This window comes from Electrophorus electricus, chromosome 10 (assembly GCF_013358815.1).
Source record: "Electrophorus electricus isolate fEleEle1 chromosome 10, fEleEle1.pri, whole genome shotgun sequence".
NCBI lineage: Eukaryota > Metazoa > Chordata > Actinopteri > Gymnotiformes > Gymnotidae > Electrophorus > Electrophorus electricus.
Window position 1 is genome coordinate 12,890 of NC_049544.1, and position 22,149 is coordinate 35,038.

At 38.7% G+C, this 22,149-nt stretch overlaps 2 protein-coding genes across 3 annotated transcripts; both read left to right on the forward strand.

The window, feature by feature from the left end:
• The first annotated feature begins 2,826 nt into the window (after positions 1-2,826).
• Positions 2,827-18,379, forward strand: LOC113574761 (sperm-associated antigen 1-like). Its single transcript, XM_035530903.1, has 19 exons — positions 2,827-2,934; positions 3,334-3,489; positions 3,604-3,763; positions 5,170-5,277; positions 5,375-5,448; positions 5,576-5,688; positions 5,866-5,971; positions 6,677-6,807; positions 7,907-8,013; positions 8,270-8,399; positions 9,281-9,586; positions 10,551-10,650; positions 10,954-11,106; positions 12,166-12,302; positions 12,550-12,691; positions 13,779-13,905; positions 16,148-16,327; positions 16,573-16,902; positions 17,054-18,379. The coding sequence occupies exons 2-19, from the start codon at positions 3,344-3,346 to the stop codon at positions 17,195-17,197; spliced, it is 2,694 nt and encodes an 897-aa protein (XP_035386796.1). The 5' UTR covers positions 2,827-2,934; positions 3,334-3,343; the 3' UTR covers positions 17,198-18,379.
• Positions 18,380-19,419: 1,040 nt separating this feature from the next.
• On the forward strand, positions 19,420-20,672 carry LOC113574757 (mitochondrial assembly of ribosomal large subunit protein 1-like). 2 transcript variants are annotated; one of them, XM_027005900.2, is made up of 4 exons: positions 19,420-19,781; positions 19,897-20,069; positions 20,208-20,289; positions 20,376-20,672. In XM_027005900.2, exons 1-4 carry the CDS (start codon positions 19,499-19,501, stop codon positions 20,525-20,527), a joined length of 690 nt encoding a protein of 229 aa, XP_026861701.2. In that variant the 5' UTR covers positions 19,420-19,498; the 3' UTR covers positions 20,528-20,672. The 2 variants fall into 2 exon arrangements, with proteins under 2 accessions (XP_026861701.2, XP_026861702.2); XM_027005901.2 differs by having other exon boundaries at positions 19,945-20,069.
• Positions 20,673-22,149: the final 1,477 nt, after the last annotated feature.

Genomic DNA, 22,149 nt, shown 5'->3' on the forward strand with positions numbered 1-22,149 from the left:
CTTCACACCATCAGAATTAAATATTTCTTTTCCAGGGACAAGGCATTTCAATTACCAATGAAGGTCCATGGCATTCAGTTGAATATTGAGGACATCTGATGTCTGTTCAAGGTTCTGTCGGAAAGTCAGTGTAACACATAATGCCCTCTATACTTGCCGTAAAGCAGTGTAGAATAAATCAAAAATATACACAAATATTCTCTTTACCAGCATGAATTTCATCAGCAAGCAGAATGCCAGAGCTTGTGGTCAGAGGATAGAGGATTCCTTCCTGCTAGACTCTGCAACTGCATGCCCACTAACTCACACAGATGGCTTTTCCTCATCACCCAGAATGTTTTGTTTGCTTCATAGTTTCTTTTCAGGTAATTAATTGTGCTTCTCACTGAATTTCCTTTAGTTTCTCACCCGAAAACTCAATTAAAAAATGGCTTGAAGTTGTATTATCAAACAAAATTGACTAATAATAGTCAACCTCTTTTTATAGTTTTGTTTAATATACTGGATTTGCTGGTTTTGTCTTTCATATGCTGGTTTGTCCATGTCCTAGTACATTTTTATTTTTTATAATGGTCATCATGTTGCCACCAATGGGGTCTCCTCCCTATAATCCTGTCCTCCTCTGTGGAACAGCAGCCTTGCTTAGCGGAGCTAGTGTTCTCCTCTTCAGACTCACAGTCCACCTTTCCTTAGCCACATGCTTAGTTCCTCTTCACCCCGAAGGAATTACAGATGTTAGTTTAGTAGTGTAACGTGTAGTTTTGACTCAATGAGGCTAACGCGCTCAGTGGAAAGGAAAAAATATAAAATAACACCTTTAGCGGTGAGAATACTACACTTTAATACTAACAAACAGAGCAAAAAGAGAGCAGTACAGTTTTGGCCGATTATATTAAGTCTGCAAACATTATTTTGAGGGAAATCTCTCCAGAGCATGAAAGACAAGCCCCTTCTCGTCCCTGGTCTATCTGCTCTTTGTTATAATGGATAGGTTGGGGAAACATCAGTCAACCCCAAGTCATCTGATTGGTCAGTTCACTCAAAGGCTGGTCGTTCTACCCAGAAAACTGGCCCGCAAAATAAAAGGATGCTGGGAAGTCGAGTCCTTTACACTCAGTATAAATATAATAAAACAAAACACACAATAAACAGTAAGGAGTTTTCCTTTTTTAAGGTCCTTACACATATGTAAACTATTAATATACTTAAAAAGTGAACAGTAACACAGCAGTGTTACTAAAGAAACAACATTTGGTGTTCCAAAAGATATAAATGAGCCAATAGACGAGCTCATAAAACTGCATAAGGGTTAAGGGCCTTGTATAGTCTAAAGCCTAGACATTCAACCCATATCAGCTATTTCATTGGGTAGGGAGATTAAATTAAAAAAATGTTTTCCCTTTTCAGTAAAGTCTAGTACTGCCCTTTCATGGTGAATGTTTTGAGTATTTAGTGCTACGAATAGGGCAGTAGTTAAGGTACTATTAAACAGAAGGTTGCCAGCTCAAGTCCCACCTCTGCCTAGTTGCTTCTGTTGGTCCCTTAAGCAAGGCAATCTCAAGTTCTCAAATTGTATTCAGTCATAAATGTAAGTTGTTTTTGGGTAAATGTAGGGAAGTAACTTTATGCCAGTGATATCGCTTAAGCACTTTACCATATCTGCTATAGTTTCTTACTCTGGGTCACTATGTGGTATGGCAGAGTGTTTGTTGCATCAAGCAAGCCACAATAAAGTGTCATTCCTTCTCAGGGGTGACCACACACAGTTCACTTGGACACTGAACCAAGTATGGCCTATATTTTTATATCAGTCCTGTCTCTAGTCCTGCAGTGGGAAAGACTGTAAGATGTGGAGGATGTGGAAAAAGCAGCTAGGGGTACCCTCTGCCTTCAAGAATGTAACCCTGTGTTAATCAGAGGGGAAGAAACATGTGATTAGAAACAATGACATGCCTTGTGCAAACTTGTTGAGGTCTACAATGTATCAGATTATGTGTCAATTATTATTAGTCCATTGATGACTTATTATTTATATTCATAACTATTACTGCTAATAGAGAAAGAACGTATATTGTGAAATAAAGTCTTGAATTGCAAGAAAACGTTTGTAATTGCCTGCACATTAATGGAATGGAAATATTTTTAATAGACCAACAAACAGCCAAACAGCCCCCCCCCCCCCCCCCCCCCCCCCGGCTTTCTGGAATACCCACCAGAAGGTGGCTTTTGTTTTGAAATTCGTTCTTACGATCTCTTACCGTAATCCACAATATATACACTCTAAACCTAACCGCAAAACAGCGTGGGATTTATCTTGATCGTGATTTCCAAAGTGTAGGTTGGCTTAGGATAAATGCTGGACAAAAATGCAAGAAAGAGGTGAATAAAGAAATGACTTGAAATAGTCTGTAAGAATAATGTGCATTTTTCTGTCTTTCCCTTTGCATTATTGCATGAATGCTATTAAATAGTCTATATAATACCTTTGTTTCGTTCTCTGCTGTCTTTCGGACTATATGTAAAAGTAATGTTTCTATGTGATTTGTAATAGGAATTAAAAATTAAAAATAGGCTATAGCGTCCAAGTGGGCTGTAAGAAGTCAATTATAGACAATAGCATAATTGCATTAACCATTCTCATAAATAAAATCAAATGTAGCTGTAACGAGGACAACATATATCAAAGTGAATGAAAAACATTGTATGATTTCAGGCTAATACATTTAAAAACGTGATGAAAGTTATCTATAAGTGCTTTTGTAACTCAGAAACCGGTACGTTCCGCCCATCTGGAGTTGCCATAGAAACGTAATGCGTCGGCAAGGATATAGTTAGATATCTTAGATAATCTTAGTCAAGTTAGACTTCTTTGTTTGGGGAAATTAATCTATATTGCAAAGCTCTTTTATTTACACACATGTTTGTGTAAACTCGGTAAGTTTAATGTCCATATATAGACATATATCGATATACCCTACACTTATTCAAAAGCTTTAGCTGTTCTTAACTAGCTAGCTAATTAACTAGCTAACTAAGGTAGTTAGCATAGCTAGCGTCAGTTAACTCATTTGGTTAACTAGCTAAGCTAGCTAGATATGTTATGTAACTAGCTACATAGATGCATCGTTTCCTGGAAAGCTGTTTCTCCAGATCGCCTGGTGATCCGGGGGCTTATTGTGCTTTGGTTTAGAGTTTTAGTGCAATAATTATCCGTATGTAGCTAGCCATCTTTTAAAATTTGACTAAACAGGAACATCTTACGAAAATCTTTGGGTATAATACTTTAGCTTCCTGCCTGTATATCTTCAGATCTGGCTTTTCTCATGCTGCTAGGATAGGTAGAATGAGCTCCGAGGCTGTGTCCTGTCTCCTCAATCAAGAGTCAGCCTTTACCAAGAAACAAGAAGTTCCTGTCGAACATCTCGACTATGGCTACATTGAAAAATGTGTCGACCTTAAGTATTTGGAGAAGATACTAAAGGTTCTTAGGTACTCGGTTATCTTTCTGTTCTGCCATACCTTAACTAAATTGACTCCTGCATATCAGGGTTTTATTTTGAGTATTTGATGATTGTTTTTTTTTTTTGTATTATTTGCTCTCAGGTCAGGCAAAGAAGGTATATATCCTCACCTGATTGAATTTTGTGAGAAGCACATAGAGAAACTGGATCCCAAAAGTCGCACCCTAAGGAAGCAGAATGCTCCAGCTACAGCTGCTAGTTTCTCTAAGGATGAATGGAAACAGATCACTGATGACATACAGGTAAATATTGTTAATTTGGACACCATTTGTCACTTAAGGTCTAATGTGTAAGGTCAGCCAGCTAGTAGTACATTATACTGAGTATTAAATAATTGCCAAATAATTAAAAGAACACTGTAGCATTTCAACACTCTGCCAACCACAAATGTAGTATATGGTTGATTACTATGCACAAAAACTGTAATGCATTTCCCTGATATCAGAAAAGAATTTTACTTACTTGAAGCACAGAATTTAAATCTTAATCATTTTTGTTTGTGAGAGGTGCTTAACTGGCTGCAGAAAGAGACAGTAATATAGTGGTGTCAGGTGTATGAATATGGATTATCCGGATGGCTTCTCCATTTATTTGAATGATTGGCCAGCAGAAGACTGGTTGTCGCACAGGAGTGGCTGTAAACCAGTCAAATGCAATCATCAGGTTGATCACCCAGATATCCCATATGGTTATTTTAAGTCGCATGAGGTTGGGGACTACTGTTGTACCATAATAAACTTGCCTTAGCCATCGTGCAAGTTTCCTGACCCATAGTTAACGTCAAGTCAGTATGTCAAGGAGCAAACTAAATGGCCAAAGTTAGTGGCTGGATATCTTTGTATACATTGTGGAAAAACCCAGTGTCTATACAAAAGAAAAACTCAATGCATGCATCTTCACACATACAAATTTGTACTTTGCAGTCATATCCAGGACCTGAATAACAAGATTTGTCAGATGTTTTTTGTTTATTATGGACTGACATACTGCCAAATTAGTGACACAGACATAAAGTCCAGCTATACAAAGGCTATTATAAACAAGTCAAACTACATACTGCTGATGAACTGCACTTGTATTCATTGTTATTTTCATTGTTTAATGTACTTTTGAACAATGTAAATCACTAAAACTAATGCTACTACTATCTAGGTGTATGTAAAAACGTTTATAGGTCTATTTCATGCTGTAAAGTAAACCAGTCTGTCCATATCATAACTTGTAGCCATAAACATGTGCATTTTAACTCATTGTCTTTGATGACTGTAGTCTATAAAATGAATGTCTTTTTTTCCATTCCTATTCTGGCATCCAACAGCACAAGGAGACATTTGTTTGGTTGTTATTCAATGGCATCTCTCATTTTACTTAACTTGTTTCTGCTGTTTTTTTGCCACCACAATGCATGCACATCTGCCAGTGATGTAACCTTGACATCCTCTCAAAATTGTTCTAAAGATAATGTTGTTGTGTTAGCAGTGTATAAGGCCTAGTTTTTGAATAGGGCTCTTCATTGATCATTCACTGTGAAATTTATTTCAAGACTTTTTATCTGCAATTAAAACTCTGGCCCTAAAATGAGGCTTAGGCACGTGTTTATCACATTTAAAAACTGTAGCAAGGCCCTATGAAACCGCTCTTTTTATAGATGTGGGAGACAGACATCAAAGTAAACGAAATAGACCTCAGGCAGCCACCCTTATTCAGTAATTCTGGAAATATCCCACCAGTGCGAGGATATAACTTCTCAGTTCAGGTAAAATTATGATGATACTAATTATGAAAAACAATTATATATTACTAATGTTTGAAAAAGTATAATGAGAACTATGATTTACCATACATTTCCACAGAAAGCATCCAATGCTAGAATACAAAATAATTCAAAAAGGTCACCTCTCCCTCAAACATACAAGGACTGGGACAAGTAAGTCTGAACTAATTCTGCACCTGTCTTTAGGATTGGAAACATGATTGGAAAAACATGCATGTAAAGGCACAATGCAAAATGTTATCAAGTATTTATTTATTTATTTATATATTTATTTTCCCAGATTTGATGTTGAAAAAGAGTGTGCTAAAATTGATGAAAGTGTCACAAAGAATTCTTTTCCTGCCATTGTCAATCACAGTCTGCCAAACATCAAAAGGATAATTGACACAACAGGTGGATTTATATATAATTTAAAAAAAATATTATTTGTTTAATTGTAATTTGTACAGGAGAATAGTTGTTACCACACAAAAATTAGATATTATTTCACCCTTTTGTTCCCTTAAATATGTTTTTACATCATCCTCTTGTTAAATGTGAATGATGAAATGTTTTGTTTACATACTTCAGCACTCACACGGCAGGAGAAAGCTGTTTTAGCACACCGTGAGAAGGACAAGGGCAATGATGCTTTCAGAGCAAGTGATTATGAGGAGGCTGTGGCCTTCTACACTAGGTGAGCTTAAGTCATTTCGAGTTCATTATGAGAGGCTTCTTTAGATTAAATGAACACTTAACAGACTTTCAGTAATATTCCAATGATGTAGCAATACTGAAGCATCTGAATACATTCAGTATTAATGTTTATACTCCAATGAATTCAGTTGTTTGTTTGTTTTTTTTACATTATTTGGAGCTCAGTGGTTAAGGTACTTGACTTGTAATCGGAAGGTTGCTAGTTCAAGGCCAACCACTGCCAATTTGCCACTGTTGGGCCCATGAGCAAGACCCTTAACCCTCAATTGCTCAAGTAAATCTGAACAAGTTCATATCTGTAGATGTTAAACTGAACATGTAACAGGTATAATATATTCCATCTTATCATACTCAACAAGCTGTTATAGACATGCTGTTAACATTCTGTAACTAGATTTTAACTATATTTTGGTCAGGATTAGAGCTACCGTGAGGGTTAGGATTAGGCTTGAGGTTATAGTTAGTTGGAACAATTCAAAGGTCAGACACCAGCGATCTGAGGTAAACCTTTAAACTTTTGAGTAAACTTAACTGCAATTGTTTCCAGACAGTAATTTATGGCAATGTTACACATCATGATTATCAATCATCTATAAAGGACTATTCAGCATAGTTTTACCTCAATTCCTGCTTTGTTTTCCATAATTGTGTTTTGTGTGGTACTCCTGGTGTGGTGTGTCATCAGAAGTGTGTCCTTCCTGCCAACGGCTGCAGCCTATAATAACCGGGCCCAGGCGGAGATCAAACTGCAGCGATGGCATGATGCAATGAGCGACTGTGAGAGGGTGCTGCACCTGGAGCCTGAAAATACCAAAGGTGCCTATGTGCTACAACACCATCAATAAAGTACAGGGTCAGAGGTCATGGCTCTGCACCACCTTTCAGCACTGCTCTTCAATGATGTGTCCTTTCCATGGGTCATGTATTTGTGAGCTTAAACAGTAACACTGGGCTCTGACTGGTAACAGTAATACTGGGCTCTGACTGGTAACAGTAACACTGGGCTCTGACTGGTAACAGTAACTCTGGGCTCTGACTGGTAACAGCAACTCTGGGCTCTGACTGGTAACAGCAACTCTGGGCTCTGACTGGTAACAGCAACTCTGGGCTCTGACTGGTAACAGCAACTCTGGGCTCTGACTGGTAACAGCAACTCTGGGCTCTGACTGGTAACAGCAACTCTGGGCTCTGACTGGTAACAGTAGCACTGGGCTCTGACTGGTAACAGTAACAATGGGCTCTGACTGGTAACAGTAACAATGGGCTCTAACTGGCAACAGTAACTCTGGGCTCTAACAAAATAACAAAACACCAACTTGTGAGATACACTAAGGACATCATTTGACAAAAAGAAGACAAAACAAAGAACATGCAACAAAATATTCACTTAAATAGAAGTACTGAGTACAGCAGTACATTTAACAAATAACAATCAGTGGTCTATATCATAGATTATACAAGATAATATTTTGTGTATACTAACTTTTAGTGCTGCTGTAGCTGTAGTGTAACAGTGTGAATGTCCCATAGCTGTGTGTGACACTGCGAATGTCCCGTAGCTGTGTGTGACACTGCGAATGTCCCATAGCTGTGTGTGACAGTGCGATTGTCCCTTGGCTGTGTGCGACAGTGCGATTGTCCCTTGGCTGTGTGCGACAGTGCGATTGTCCCTTGGCTGTGTGCGACAGTGCGATTGTCCCTTGGCTGTGTGCGACAGTGCGATTGTCCCTTGGCTGTGTGCGACAGTGCGATTGTCCCTTGGCTGTGTGCGACAGTGCGATTGTCCCTTGGCTGTGTGCGACAGTTAGAATGATCCCTAGCTGTGTGCAACAGTGCGAATGTCCGGTATATGTGTGTAACAGTGGGAATGTTCCGTAGCTGTGTGTAACAGTGCGTTAACTGGTTTGTTGTGAAGCTCTGCTGCGCCGTGCCACTGTGCACAAACACCTGGGGAACCTGCTCATGGCCCATGATGACCTCACTGTTGTGATGCACTTGGAGCCACACAATGTGACTGCACAGGTGGGACTCTTCCCACAACACTATCTACATCATAGCTTACTGTCTGTTTAATACTCTGTAGATCATAGTTTACTGTGTTTCATACTGTCTAGATCATATCTTACTGTGTTTAATGCTATCTAGTCCATATCTTACAATGAACTGAATGTGTGCCTGAAACTGTGCTTTACATAAATAACAGTCATATATTCACTATTCTGAAAGGGCATTTTAATCTGTGTTACAGATGTTTAGGGTTAATATGATTGTTTTACAGAGTCTCCTGAGGGATGTCAGTAAGAACATAAAAGTCGACATGCAGGACAAACCAAGCAAGAGCACAAAGCTTCTCATCCAAGAAGTGGAAGAGGAAGAATATGATGAAGATGAGAGAGAAATACCAGATAGTAAGAGATAACATATGATAATGATGATCCTTTAGAAGCTACTTCTCACACAGGCCAAAGCATATTTTAGAATTTTAACGGAATTTATGCTTTTGTTAGTGAAAATATTTTCAAATATTTCAGATAGGTAGAAAGGGAATATTTCAATCATAAAGATATCATTGGATCTGGAAAAGGTCATTAGCATTGGAGAAACTCACTGGCACAGGCACATGCAGAAGTAAGGGTCATGGATGTCACTTTCCGTACTTAGTGGGAATCTATTTCCTAGAAACATAATTTGAACCTAATCTATCAAACTTTTCTAACTCTAACCCTGTTCTGACCTTGTTCTAACCCTGACCTTGTTCTAACTCTAACCTTGTTCTAAACCAGTTCTAACCCTAACCCTGTTCTAACTCTGTTCTAACCTTGTTCTACCCCAACCCTGTTCTAACCCTAACCTTGTTCTAACCCTGTTCTAGCCTTGTTCTAACAATTTTCTAAACATAACATTTTCCATTTCCATTTCCATAACCGTGTTCTAACCTTATTCTAATCTTGTTCTAACCCTGTTTTAACCTTATTCTAACATTGTTCTAACCCTAACCTTGTTCTAGTCCTGTTCTTTTCTCATATTAAGCAAGTGTGGTAGGGGCCTGCATCACTGCAGTGTTTAAGTTACACCATGTGATTTTCACCCCTTTATTTGAAATTGTTCCTGGAACTCCATTTGCAAAATGCCTCTCTTTAATCCCCTGCTGTTATATAATTATTCCAGACACTCTCCACCCCTTTATCGTAAATGTATTTCTCTCTCTCTTTCCCTCTCTCCCTCTCCCTCTATCTCTTTCCCCTTTCCATCTCCATCTCTCTCTCCCTTCCCTCTCTGCCTCTCTCAGATGATCAGACTGTTGTTCAGGAGGCAGTAAGAGGGGACATGGGTTGGGACAGACAAAAGGTGCAGGCAGAGGGAGTGACAGAGACTGTGAAGGAGGAGGGCCTTACCAGTGACACCACAGCTCAGCAGGATGGCAGCAATATGACTGTCCCTGCTTGGGCCACAGCAGAGCGGAACTGTGTACCTGGAGCGCTCCCTCCAGTAGTGGCCCAGCTGAAGAGTGAAGGGAACCAGCTTTTCAAGATTGGACAGTTTGTAGCTGCTCTGGAGAAGTACACGCAGGCAATTAAAAAGTTCACAGAAGCAGGTACACACACACACACACACACACACACATCCAGATCTGCCCTGGGATATGCTAGTATTACTCTCAGACTGTCATACACACAAACATACCTACACATGTTTACACGCACACACGCACCAACCCACCCACCCACTTACAGCATTTAGCCGACGCTTTTATCCAATGCGACTTACAATTCTGACGGAACACAACTTGAGCAATTGAGGGTTAAGTGTCTTGCTCAGGGGCCCAACAGCAGCAACCTGGTGGTGGTGGGACTTGAACTGGCAACTTTCTTTCTCTCTCTCACACACCCTCACCCCCTACCTTCAGATGCATTTGGATATGCTAGCACCAAGTCTCTACCTCACACACACACATACATACATATATATATATATATATATATATATATATATATATATATATATATATATATATATATATATATATATATGCGCGCACATAGCCATGCATACACACACTCACACATATAAAAACACAGACACACATCCACACACACACATGCATGTGCACATTCACATACCTCCAGATCTGCTTTTTGGATGTGTTGATACTGAGTCTCTACATCGTACACGCCTATAACAACAAGTGCACACACAGCCATGCATAAACACACACACACACACAGAGACAAACATGACCATATGCACACAAATACATGCATACACAGACACATATGCACACACACATAGATCTGCCCTTGGTGCGGTTATGTTCCTGCACTTATAATTTAACATTTGGTCTTATTTTCTTGCCAGGGCATGTTTCTAGAGAAAAAAATACGAGTGAGAATTCTACTTCCATATTCTCTAGTGAAATAGACTTCCATATTCCCTATAGAGATGGACTTCCATATTGCCTAGTGAGATAGACTTCAATGTTCTATTAACCTTGCAGCTCCTGGTTTCATCCTGCCTCCTTTTGTTTCCATTTATCTCTCCTTATCCATTTTCCCTTCTAGGCCTCAGCAGTCCAGAGGATCTGTGCATATTGTACTCAAACAGAGCTGCCTGTTACCTGAAGGGTGGCAGCAGCTCTGACTGCATAGCAGACTGCAACAGGTGAGTGCTTAGCTGCACGACATGGACCAAATACTCTAACCCCTGACCCCGGTCCTCTTCTATCACATCCTTCCCAACTCCTCACTCTAACCCCTGACCCCTAAACATATGCCCATAATAACTATTAGCCACAATAAACCTGCTCATAAATATGAGCCATAATAAATCTTCCCATAATAGCTATGAGCCTATAACTATGCATAATAACTATACATAAATGCTTCTTAACCCTGTGAGGCCCCAGTGGAGTACCAGTTCTCATTTGAGTTTTGTCTTATTCTGTTGTGTGGTTCTTTGTCTCAGAGCCCTGGAGCTGCAGCCATTGAATGTGAAGGTATTACTGCGCAGGGCGATGGCATATGAGTGTCTGGAGTACTACCACAAAGCCTACATGGACTACAGAAACGCCCTGCAGATCAATAGTAGAATTCCTGTTGCCCACAACAGCATCAACAGGTAGAGCCCTCCCCTAACACAAACACGCACGCACGCACAAACACATCACAGCCCATGAATTACAGACACATCCCACACACACATCATAGCCCAAGAATTTCAGACACATCACACACACAAACACACACACACACATTCACGGCCCAGGAATTATAGACACATCACACACATATCATGGCCCACAAATTACAGACACAACCCACACACACACACAAACACACACACACACACACACATCACAGCCCAAGAATTACACACACATCCCACATACACACACACACACACGTTCATGGCCCAAAAATTACACACACATCCCACATACACACACACACACACACACACCACAGCCCATGAATTACAGACACTTCCCACACACACATTATAGCCCAAGATTTTCAGACACATCACACACACACACACACACACACACACACGTTCATGGCCCAAGAATTACAGACACATCCCACACACATACACATATTATGGCCCACAAATTACAGATACAACCCACATACACACACACACACACACACACAAATAGGCACATGCTACACATACATCATGGCCTGCTTCACCCATCACAGCTCTCACAGTCCTCACACACACACACACACACACACACACACACACACATAAAACATGTCACAAATATAGCCATTTTTAAAGTAAAATGATTATGGTATTATGTATATATACTGGTAATACTGTATTATGCATTAATACAGTATGGGTAATAGAGTATTTTATTTTGGATTGTGAAATTTGAATTACAACCTTATGAACTATCTACTGCTGCTCTCAAATGTAAATAGCTAAATAATGCTAAATAACTACAGAATATTCCACAATAATACGAGTAAATATAATTTTCTAAAAGGATTTATATTAACTCACTTAATAAAAACATATATATCAGCAATACCTTGTAGATGCATAGTTAGACTATAGTCCAAGATTCCTTTTAAAGTAAACTTTTGAAAAAGTAAAGATTTGTATGTCAATTGCACATTTGTTCTGTATATTTGTGTGTGTGTGTCTGTGTGTGTGTGATTTGTAAAGGATTACTCGCTTTCTAGCAGAGATGGATGGTCCTGACTGGAGGCAGAAGCTGCCAGTCATCCCACTGTTGTCCAGGAGACAAGCTCCACCCTCTGCACAGTTAGTGACTTGCACACAAGGACAAACACAGGAGGCAGGTCAGTATCCACACATCACATACACCACACACACTATATTATCTCTGTCTTGGAGTGCATGGCCATAACCCACCTACTGATAATAAATATTATTATATCTGTGAAAAGTTGCATATTACTCGGTATGCAGGAAAATATCTATTTAATATGTTTAGAACGTGTTCCATTATTATTGACTTTAAAAATGCAGCAGTTGGTAAACTGAAGCTGTTGGACTGCTGAGATTAAGACTGAGTATGTGTTTCAGCCAGGACAGCAAAGGAAAGCTTCACTTCCATGAAGAAAGAAGGAGATGAGTTGATGAAGAATGGCCATTACCAGGAGGCAACAGTGAAATACAGCAAATGCCTTCAAATCCAAGCAGATGAATGTGCTGTTTATACCAGCAGGTACAGTTTAACGTCAAAAGAAGAATTTAATCCCGAAGGTATTAGTATCTCATATGTAGAGATAAAGAATTTTGAACTGTTACATTGGGTTTTGAGCTGTCAGGGTGCTTATTATACTGGTTTTGCAGAATAGTCAGTGTAGTCTGGAAAAAGATCAGTGTTCCTTTGCATCTCTGTCTTAGAGAGAATGTAGCAGTTCTAAACACCTTTTCTTTCATTTCCTGCTTTCATATACTGGACAATAATTTGAGTTAAATCAAAGTATGATGACAAGCAGGTTACAAAATTATATATGAGAGAGAGAGGGAGAGATTTAGTTTATATAGGTCTATACATATGGGAAAATGCATTACTAATAATCAAATTTAAAGTATCAAAAAATAAATAAAAATATAAGAATACAAAGCCACCACTTTAAAAACTAATAATTAAATGCTAATAATGCAAATGTGCTACAGCAACACAGGACTGACTTGATGGACCTCACTATGCATATCATGTTTTAAACTCAGCTGACACTAAGTTTAGCATTAGGGTTAAGGTAACTGTCCCTAGGGTAAAACCAACCTGGTGAACCAGTATTACGCCTTGATGACCTCTAACCCCAGCAATGAAGCTAAAGAGGATTTTATGTTAACATTTTTCCACAGAATGTGGTAAAACTTTCAATCATAATTCACACAATAAATTAAGGATGTGTGATATTGTTTTCATACAAAACATTCATACAAAAAGTGTTTTTTTTAAGAACAAATGATGAAAATCTCTTTCCAATTAATCTGTAATTACTGTATAATGGCTATGTGGAGTAATCACCTGTTCGCTCAAAGCAAGCGCCAAGCTTCTCTTTAGCACTGTGACATTCATCACATCTGTAAGTGTAAATATTAGTCATAATAAACTTACCTAATAGCTATTAGCTATAATAAACTGCTGTAGATTGGTCTGAAGTGGTCTGGAGTCACTACATGTTGTCTCATTGCATGGCAGTCTCAGGGTCAGCCTCAGGCTATGTGTTTTCATATGAGAAGACAAAAGAGCTGTGCTGGGATCAGAGTGCATTGTAACTGTTCTTTTCCTATCACAGAGCTCTCTGCTTTATTAAACTAGAGCGCTTTGCTGAAGCCAAGCAAGACTGCGACTCTGCCATAAAACTTGAGCGTTCCAATAAGAAAGCCTTCTACAGACGTGCCTTGGCCCATAGGGGCTTAAAGGTAAGAGAGCATTAAAGTTACTCCCTGTACCTGTACATTCATTTTGCATGTAGGGTCACATCTGATTCAGATTCAAACACTCATTCCATCCTATCGCTAATCCTAACCCAGCAGACCTGATTGAATACATAATACCTACAGTCATAGTGTTTTGGAATTATAGAATCATATGTGTGGCTTAGTAAATTGGAAACACTATGATAACATATTTTGCATTTTTCTAACTAAGTTAGAAAAAGTTATTTTTACATTCAAACTGGAGAGAAAATTTCAGATGCCTTTTCCCTGCAACACGGCTATAAGATATGAATTAAGTGTACACTACAGTTTTTCTTTTTATTAGATGCTTAAAATTATAAGCATCATTCACTGATTTATGTAGGGTTACCTAGTGTACTTACAGTACAGCACAGCAGTACAGTGTAGCAGAGTACTGGACAGTATTTTATTATATACAACATTACTTAAGTTTGTTTTGAAATAACTCGGTACATTTCCACAATACTAGGTTACCTGGCATTCGAGAATTACATGACTGGTTAGGGTTAGTGTCAACCCAGTTAGAGATATGGTTAGTGTCAGCCCAGACAGAGTTAGGGTTATTGTTTGGGTTAAGCCAATTAGTATTAGGGTTAAGCAAGTTTTTAACAGACACTCCAAAAGTGTGCATTGGTATATGATGTGTGTATATATACAGTTATGTGCAAAATAAATGCAGTCTAACATCACTAATGTATTTAATTAATGATTTTGGCAGAAAAGATAATACAACATGGGAAAAAATTCACGACTAGGTGTAGCTGAGTAAAGGGCAACCAACAGAATCAACAGTCATAACATGCACACTGCTAATTGGGTGTAATTGACTCATTTAATGAAAGAGGCGTGTTCAAATTAATAGCAGTGTGGAATTCAATTAGTGAGGTCATTCATTCTATGAAAAAACAGGTTTCAATTATGGCCCTTATTTAAAGAAGGAGGGCAGCAAATGGTGTACCTGCTGGTTTTAGCCCTTGCTCAGTGAGTAAATTGGACCATTCCATTCATTGTACCGAAGAAGAAAGAACTTTGATCAAGAAGTTGATTGGAGAGGGGGAAACATATAAAGAAGTGCAGAAAATAATTGACTGCTCAGCTTAAATGATCTCAAATGCTTTAAAATGGCAAACAAAACCCGAAACACGTGGTAGGAAAAGAAATACTACCATCTGCGTAGATCATAGAATAACAAGAATGGCAAAGAAACATCCGATGATCAGCTCCAGGGAAATCAAAGAAGATCTTCAGTTACCTGTGAGTACTGCAGCAATCAGAAGATGCCTACGTGAAGCCAAACTATTTGCGAGAAACCCTCGTAAAGTACCATTGCTGAAAAAAAGACGTGTTGAAAAGGTTACAGAACACATTGACTGGCCTAAAGAGAAGTGGCACAACATTCTATGGACAGATGAGAGCAAGATTGTTCTTATTGGGTCTAAAGGCCACAGACAGTTTGTGAGATGACCCATAAACACTGAATTCAAGCCACAGTTCACTGTGAAGACTGTAAAACATGGAGGTGCAAGCATAATGGTTTGGGGATGTTTCTGATTCTTTGGTTTCGGACCCGTTTATCGCATACCAGGCACCATGGACCAGTTTGAATATATCAAAATACTGGAAGAGGTCATATTGCCTTATGCTGAAGAAGAAATGCCCTTGAAATGGGTGATTCAGAAGGACAACGACATCCTGATTCCAGACAAACAAGATTGATGTTATGAAGTGGCCAGCCCAATCCCCAGACCTCAAACCGATTGAGAATTTGCATCGAAAATGCTGTTTTTGATGCAAAACCCAAAAATGCAGAAGAACTGTGGAATGTAGTCCAGTCATCTTGGCCTGGAATATCTTCGCAGGTGTCAGATCTTAGTTGACTCCATGCCACACACATGTAAAGCAGTTATCAGAAATAAAGGTTATACAACTAAATATTAATTCAGTGATCAACAGAAAAGATAAATCTGTAAACAACTTTTAGTTTATACCGTAAATGTTCGAGATTGTAGATGAAAATTAAGACACTGCTATTTATTTGAACAGCCCATTATTCTTTTTTCTTAATTTTCAGTTTAAAAATTGATATTTCATTCATGTTTTCATTTGGAATTGAATGTGCAGTGCTTCCAGTGCCTTTGTGTATATGGACATAAGTGTGTGTGTATGTGTGTGTGTGTGTGTGTGTTGGGGTGTGTTTGAGTAGGATTATGTGGCATATATCTTAGATTTGCAGGAGGTTCTACATTTAAATGCAAGTGTGCAGGGGACTGAGTGTGAGCTGGCAGAGGTCACGGTCCTGCAGGCGGAGGTCATGGCCATGTTGAGAGAACAGCACGACATAGGATTTCCCATAAAGCCTCGCAAGAGCGTAGTTATCACTGAGGTGGGTAAATGGTCCTACTGCACTACCTACCCTGCAGACAAAGGAGACCAAACTACATACCCCTGCTATTCAATTATGGAGTTACTCTGTCCCATGGATCATAACTGGTAGCATTCACTGGTAGCATTTCAGCTTGGTTGAATTCCCCAGTCAGACTACTTAGATGCACAATACTACCCTGTGCTACTCAGTCCATCTGGCACATTCCTGGACCCTGAACACCTGGTCCATCACTGTCTGTGCAGGTGGAGTGGGAGGATGATGAGAGAGAGGCAACAGAGAGCAGCTGGGAGGCAGGGCAGAGGAGCAGTGGTCAGTACATGAACCTGCAGCCGTCCAGCGTGTATGAGTTTGGCCAGGTGCTAAATGCAGCTTGTTCACATAAAGACACTGCAGCCTGTGCTCAACTGCTTTGCAGTATCACACCAGCCAAACTCCCCAAGTACATCAGCACACATCTGGATGCACATACCCTCAGTTTCATCTTTCAGGCATTGGACCTGTTCCTTCTGTCATCTGAGCCCAATCTGGTCTACCAGATCCTCAGTCACCTCCACACCACTGAAAGGTTCTCGGTAAGAACCTGAAACACTAGGTGAACATGTGTGCTTTTTACCCTGCAAAGCTGTTCACTTAAGAGTCTTATGTAAGCAAAATGTTCTTTATGATATAATTTATCTTTGTTGCCTTAACAAATAAAGGTAACATGAGTATGTCTGTATGCAGGTGGTGCTGATGCTTCTGGATTCAGATGAGAAGAGGCAGATGATAGAGCTGTTTAAGCACATGTGCTCTGTGGAGAGTGAGCTGTTCTCTCAAAGTGACATCCAAAGTCTGGAAAATAAATACATCTGCATGAAGCAGTATTAACAGAGATCACACTGGACACAAAACAAACAACAACACAGACGCAACACAACATATTCAATTCCAGACTCAACACTACATACTTAACAAATAAATGCAATACCACAGACTGAACACAACAAACTCAACACCACAAACTCAATACCACAGACTCAAAACAACACAACTAGTCCAATCCTGCACAACCCAGTAGAGCACAGCCAAACTGTACATCCATTCTGAGACTATTGCAAGTACATGGTCCCTGGATTCTGCATAACATAAGACCATTTGATTACAAATATTAAGAGATATTGTGAGACAAAAAATGCCTGGTCTGGCAGAATCTTACTTAAATACTTAAATCTGCCTTCTGGTTTTGTAATGCAAATTGTGTCACATTATGAAAAAGGGGTTTTCTGATGACTAGATTATGGAGTTGCCAGTATCCGCACCCAATTTAAACCCATTTGACAATTATGAATATTTCTGAAGCAGCATGTTTATTCCGGTAGACCTCAATACCAGTGCAAATTTATTCCAGTGTACATCAATACCAGTGCAAAGATGCTCTCTGGGTGCCAAAGTAACATCAGCAAGGACACAATACATTTTTTTTTTTTTTTTTTACTCACCAGCACTATAGATTTGACTATGAAATGAAAGGATCCTATGTAGGCAAATAGATAGGTATATTTGAACAATGTGCATTCAATTTGGGAAATATTATTTTAATCTTGTTTGAAACGTCTTATGTCATTTGCATAAATAAGTGTAAAGGCATTGTCCAGTATAATATTTGAGAAATTATTTTTCTGTTGACCTTGTGTTTTGGAAATTTAAAAAGGGGAATACACTGAACAGTGATTAAACTCAAACAGCAATGTCAAACCAACAGAAAAGGGTTACTATTACTGACAAATTGAACCTTTATGAATTCCATAGTTTGAAAACTGGCACTGGAAATCATTCTAAACCCCCTGTATATTAAGTATTACATCCTATTTTAAGTATTACATCAACAAAAGCTTTTACAGGTGTTTACAAAGATATATCTATTGGAATGTTAATGTAATACTTTATTGAATTCCAAGTATATAAACATGCTCCATCTTAAATTTGCATTGCTGTCAATAATACTTGTGCACACATTTAGGTCCACTTCCAATCTCATTACTTTATTAAAAAACATCTTTCTTATACCTATACCCACTGGTCAATTTATTATCTATTTTAATGTGCATTTTACAGTTAATGTACAATTAGATCTTCAGTTACCATTCACACTGTTTCAGCCCCCCTCTACCTATTTTTCAACACAGTGCATATTCGAAACTCAGCAGGGTTATGAGCTCCTCACTGTAATGTAACTGTAATATTGTAGGCTACACTGGAAACCCAATATTTGTATACCCTGCTTGCATGTATTAGAGCATGTGTCTGAAGAAAAAGACTTATAATCTGAATAGGTTTGTAGCCAACTAAAACACAAATATTATTTCTTATTTTGTATTTGTAAACATCTTAGTAAACCTAGTAAATTAGTCTATGTTAATGCTATAAAAACTGGAGAGTACATTGAATTCTTCATATTTTATGTAACCTACATTTCATTTATTTGTAACAACTCTAGCTAGAGTTAGGGTTAGGGTTAGGGTTAGAAAAAAATCGGTCACTTTAAATCACTCAACTGACTACAATATTATGTCTGTTTGCAAATAGACTAGCACAAACAGATGTCACAGGGGTGCTATTCTCAAAAGTGGTATTCCAGAAAGTGGATTTAGCAACTAACCCAAATCTGTTAACTGGGAGTTTATGGAAAATCATGGTTTTCTGTTTCAAAAACTAGACTCAGAATAAATGTAGGTTATTTGCTATGGCAATATACGCTGTGAAGCTAACCTGTTATCTAGCAGGTTTACTGGGCATAAATCAGTTAACTGTCACAACACTGGCTGAATCTTGAGTGGGAACATATGACATGTTAAATCCTGTTATCAGCACTTAGGGGATGGTGGATTTGGTAGTTAACCGAGAACGTGATCCAGTTAAATTAAATCTACCCAGAGTTGACTGACTTAGATCACTGAAATTTTGATCCAGTATTCGACAACCCGGGTATGTCGGGTCGAGTTAATTCAACCCAGAGTTCAGGGTTAAGTTAAAGGTTTATTGAACCATGGTCGCACTCCAGGCCGCTTGAGGGCGATATCTACTTCAACGAGGAGCTCTTGACCATTTTGAATTTACACAGAAGAACCTTTTTAGGAATAAACCATGTGGCAATGATTTAGTTTAGATCGAATAACTGAATATACAGAAATGAATACGATCCACTGCTCAAAATGTGTTTTTTCAAATGTCTTAAATCAGGCCTTTTTAAGAAGGAGGAATGCTTTCCATGGAGGGTTGCACTGGAAGGTTACGAATATGCAAAGTTTAGGTTTTCCACATAAAAACGCACATCGTTCTAACAACCTTTCCTTGTACAAAAAGCTTCACTTTCCAGAACAAAACAGTTGGTTTTGCACTAACGGCAGCAATACGTCTGTCAGTGATCCCTACTTTACAACGTCTGCATACACAAGACCTAAACAGCAGCACAGTAAGTAACTAAGTTAACGCTAGCACAGGAGAACTGACAACAGTTTACACCAAACCTCGCCATCCGCTGTTTGTAATTCTGTGATCGGTGTCCCTTTATTGGGTTTGTATGATAGGTCGGGACGTTTTTAACATTGACGTGCTGGTGTCTCTTCTTCGGCAAGAGAATGCTGTAGACATGTGCGTGATCCGTGTGCCGAAAGAGCTCAAATACGCGGAGCATTTCATCGTCGTCAGTGGTTCATCAACGAGGCATCTCAAGGCTATGGCTCTGTATGCCATCAAAGTGGTAACAGTAATCAATAATCTTTAATCATAAATATTGTAAGCAGTACAGTTCATAACATGGGTAAAGAAACATTTGATAGCTAGTCACTGAAGCAAATGAACCAAACTTTTTGAAATATTTGTGCTTTTCATATATCAGTACAAGTTTATGAAAAGAGACTGTGATCCGAACGCGCTCATAGAGGGCAGGGATGCTGAGGACTGGATGTGCATCGACTTTGGTAGGTATGACCTCAAACATGAGCATTAAGCGTCACTGGTATAGCCTTACTTACGGCCCTGGTACAATAATGAACACCCCTTGCAGGTGCTATTGTAGTGCACTTCATGCTGCCCGAGACCAGAGAAGTCTACGAGCTGGAGAAACTCTGGACCCTGCGGTCTTATGATGAACAGCTGAGGGACATTCCTCCACAAATGTTCCCTGCTGACTTCATCTTTGATGCTGAAACCAAGTAACACAATGAGGGGACTGCTTATGTACTAACAGGACTGTTGACAGACACATCTGTTCACTATATATGCAGCTATTATATCTTAAATGTAGACAGATGAACTATTGTTTAATAACATGTTCAATAAACATCAGAATGTGTAAAACGAGTATTTACTGTGTGAATTTGGATTGCATTCTGACAATGGATCTTTTAGAAATGGAGATGTACAGGGAGAACCTGTTTTAAGAACCATATTACTTAAAACATTAAATTGTAACCTTCCATAATATCTCAAGATCATTGACTTTTATCGTTTGCTAACTGAGAAGCTCAAGTATGTGTCTGTTAAATCTAGGTGAGATTGTGTCCTACCCAGGAGCGCCGTTATTCTGCCGTGAGTGCAGAATGCGTCAGTCCTTACTGCAGTAATAGATCACATTACAAACCTCAGATCCCTCCAGTGGTTACCCATATCTTTCAATTCCTAGACTAGTACCTTAACCACTGAGCTACAACTGCTACCTATAATTAATTGACAATCTTGCTACCACCAAAAAATAGCTCCAACTGCACTTATCACAACTAAATAGATCTTAGGGTCTGTTACTTTCTTATATTTTAATATAAAACTTTTCTCCCTTGTAATTCTAGAATGTTTTTTATTTTATTTTATGTGCATCATGCAAAGAACTTTGTCAATTTAAATGGTAGTATACAAATAAAAGTCTATTGCATAACTTTAGACAAAGATACACAGAGGTGCAAGTCAATCTGATGTCTGTAAACTATGGTATGTTCTTCCATCTTTGATGCCCCCAATTCCAACCTCTGCTGCTCACATCACAGGTCATGAATTCACCCATTGCTATGACAATATGTTTTGTATTTAAAAACCCACCTGTAATTAAATGTCCACCTTCCAGGTAAATAGCAAGGTTTTTGTCCAGAATATCCTGATCAGTACAGTTCCCATGCAATCTTTCCCATTTACCCAAGTGAAAATCATTGCCATGTAGTTCATACTTTTGCGGTGTGTTTCAGTCTAGGATTCAGCAGTGACACATTTCTCAGCATCTTAGTTAAGGGTATTTCTAGACTAACTTTTCTGTGCAAACAGCTACTTTTCTGAGACAACTAAAGCACACAAAGTTGCTATGGAAAAGAACATCTGCCAAATGCCAGAAATCTAAATCTTTATTTTTTCCTGTCTGATGTGTCAGAATAATTGTTCCTAGCTGATGATGGAACTGTAGATTTTTATTTTTCCATTAGAATATGAAACTTTTAGTTTAGACAGCTCACTGAGAAGTAAAGCTTAGACTTAACTGTTAAGTATTTAGGACAACAGAACCCCAATATATCCTAGCATCAACTACCGTTAAGCTTTCATGTAGTTACACATCATAAGTGGAAAAATTCTGGTTAAGTAAAGAGGTAATTTACTGGACTCCTGAATGGTATACACAGGACAGTCTGTATATGTACATTGTTTATGAACAATTAGAATTAATTAGAAAAAAATAGGTCCCCTGGGGCTTCAAATGTACTCTGTGCAAAAGGTAACGTTGTTCTATCACATGTAAAAGACAAAGTTCTTAAAACTGGTAATTGTTAATACGAATATGAAGACAAATGTTTTTTTTT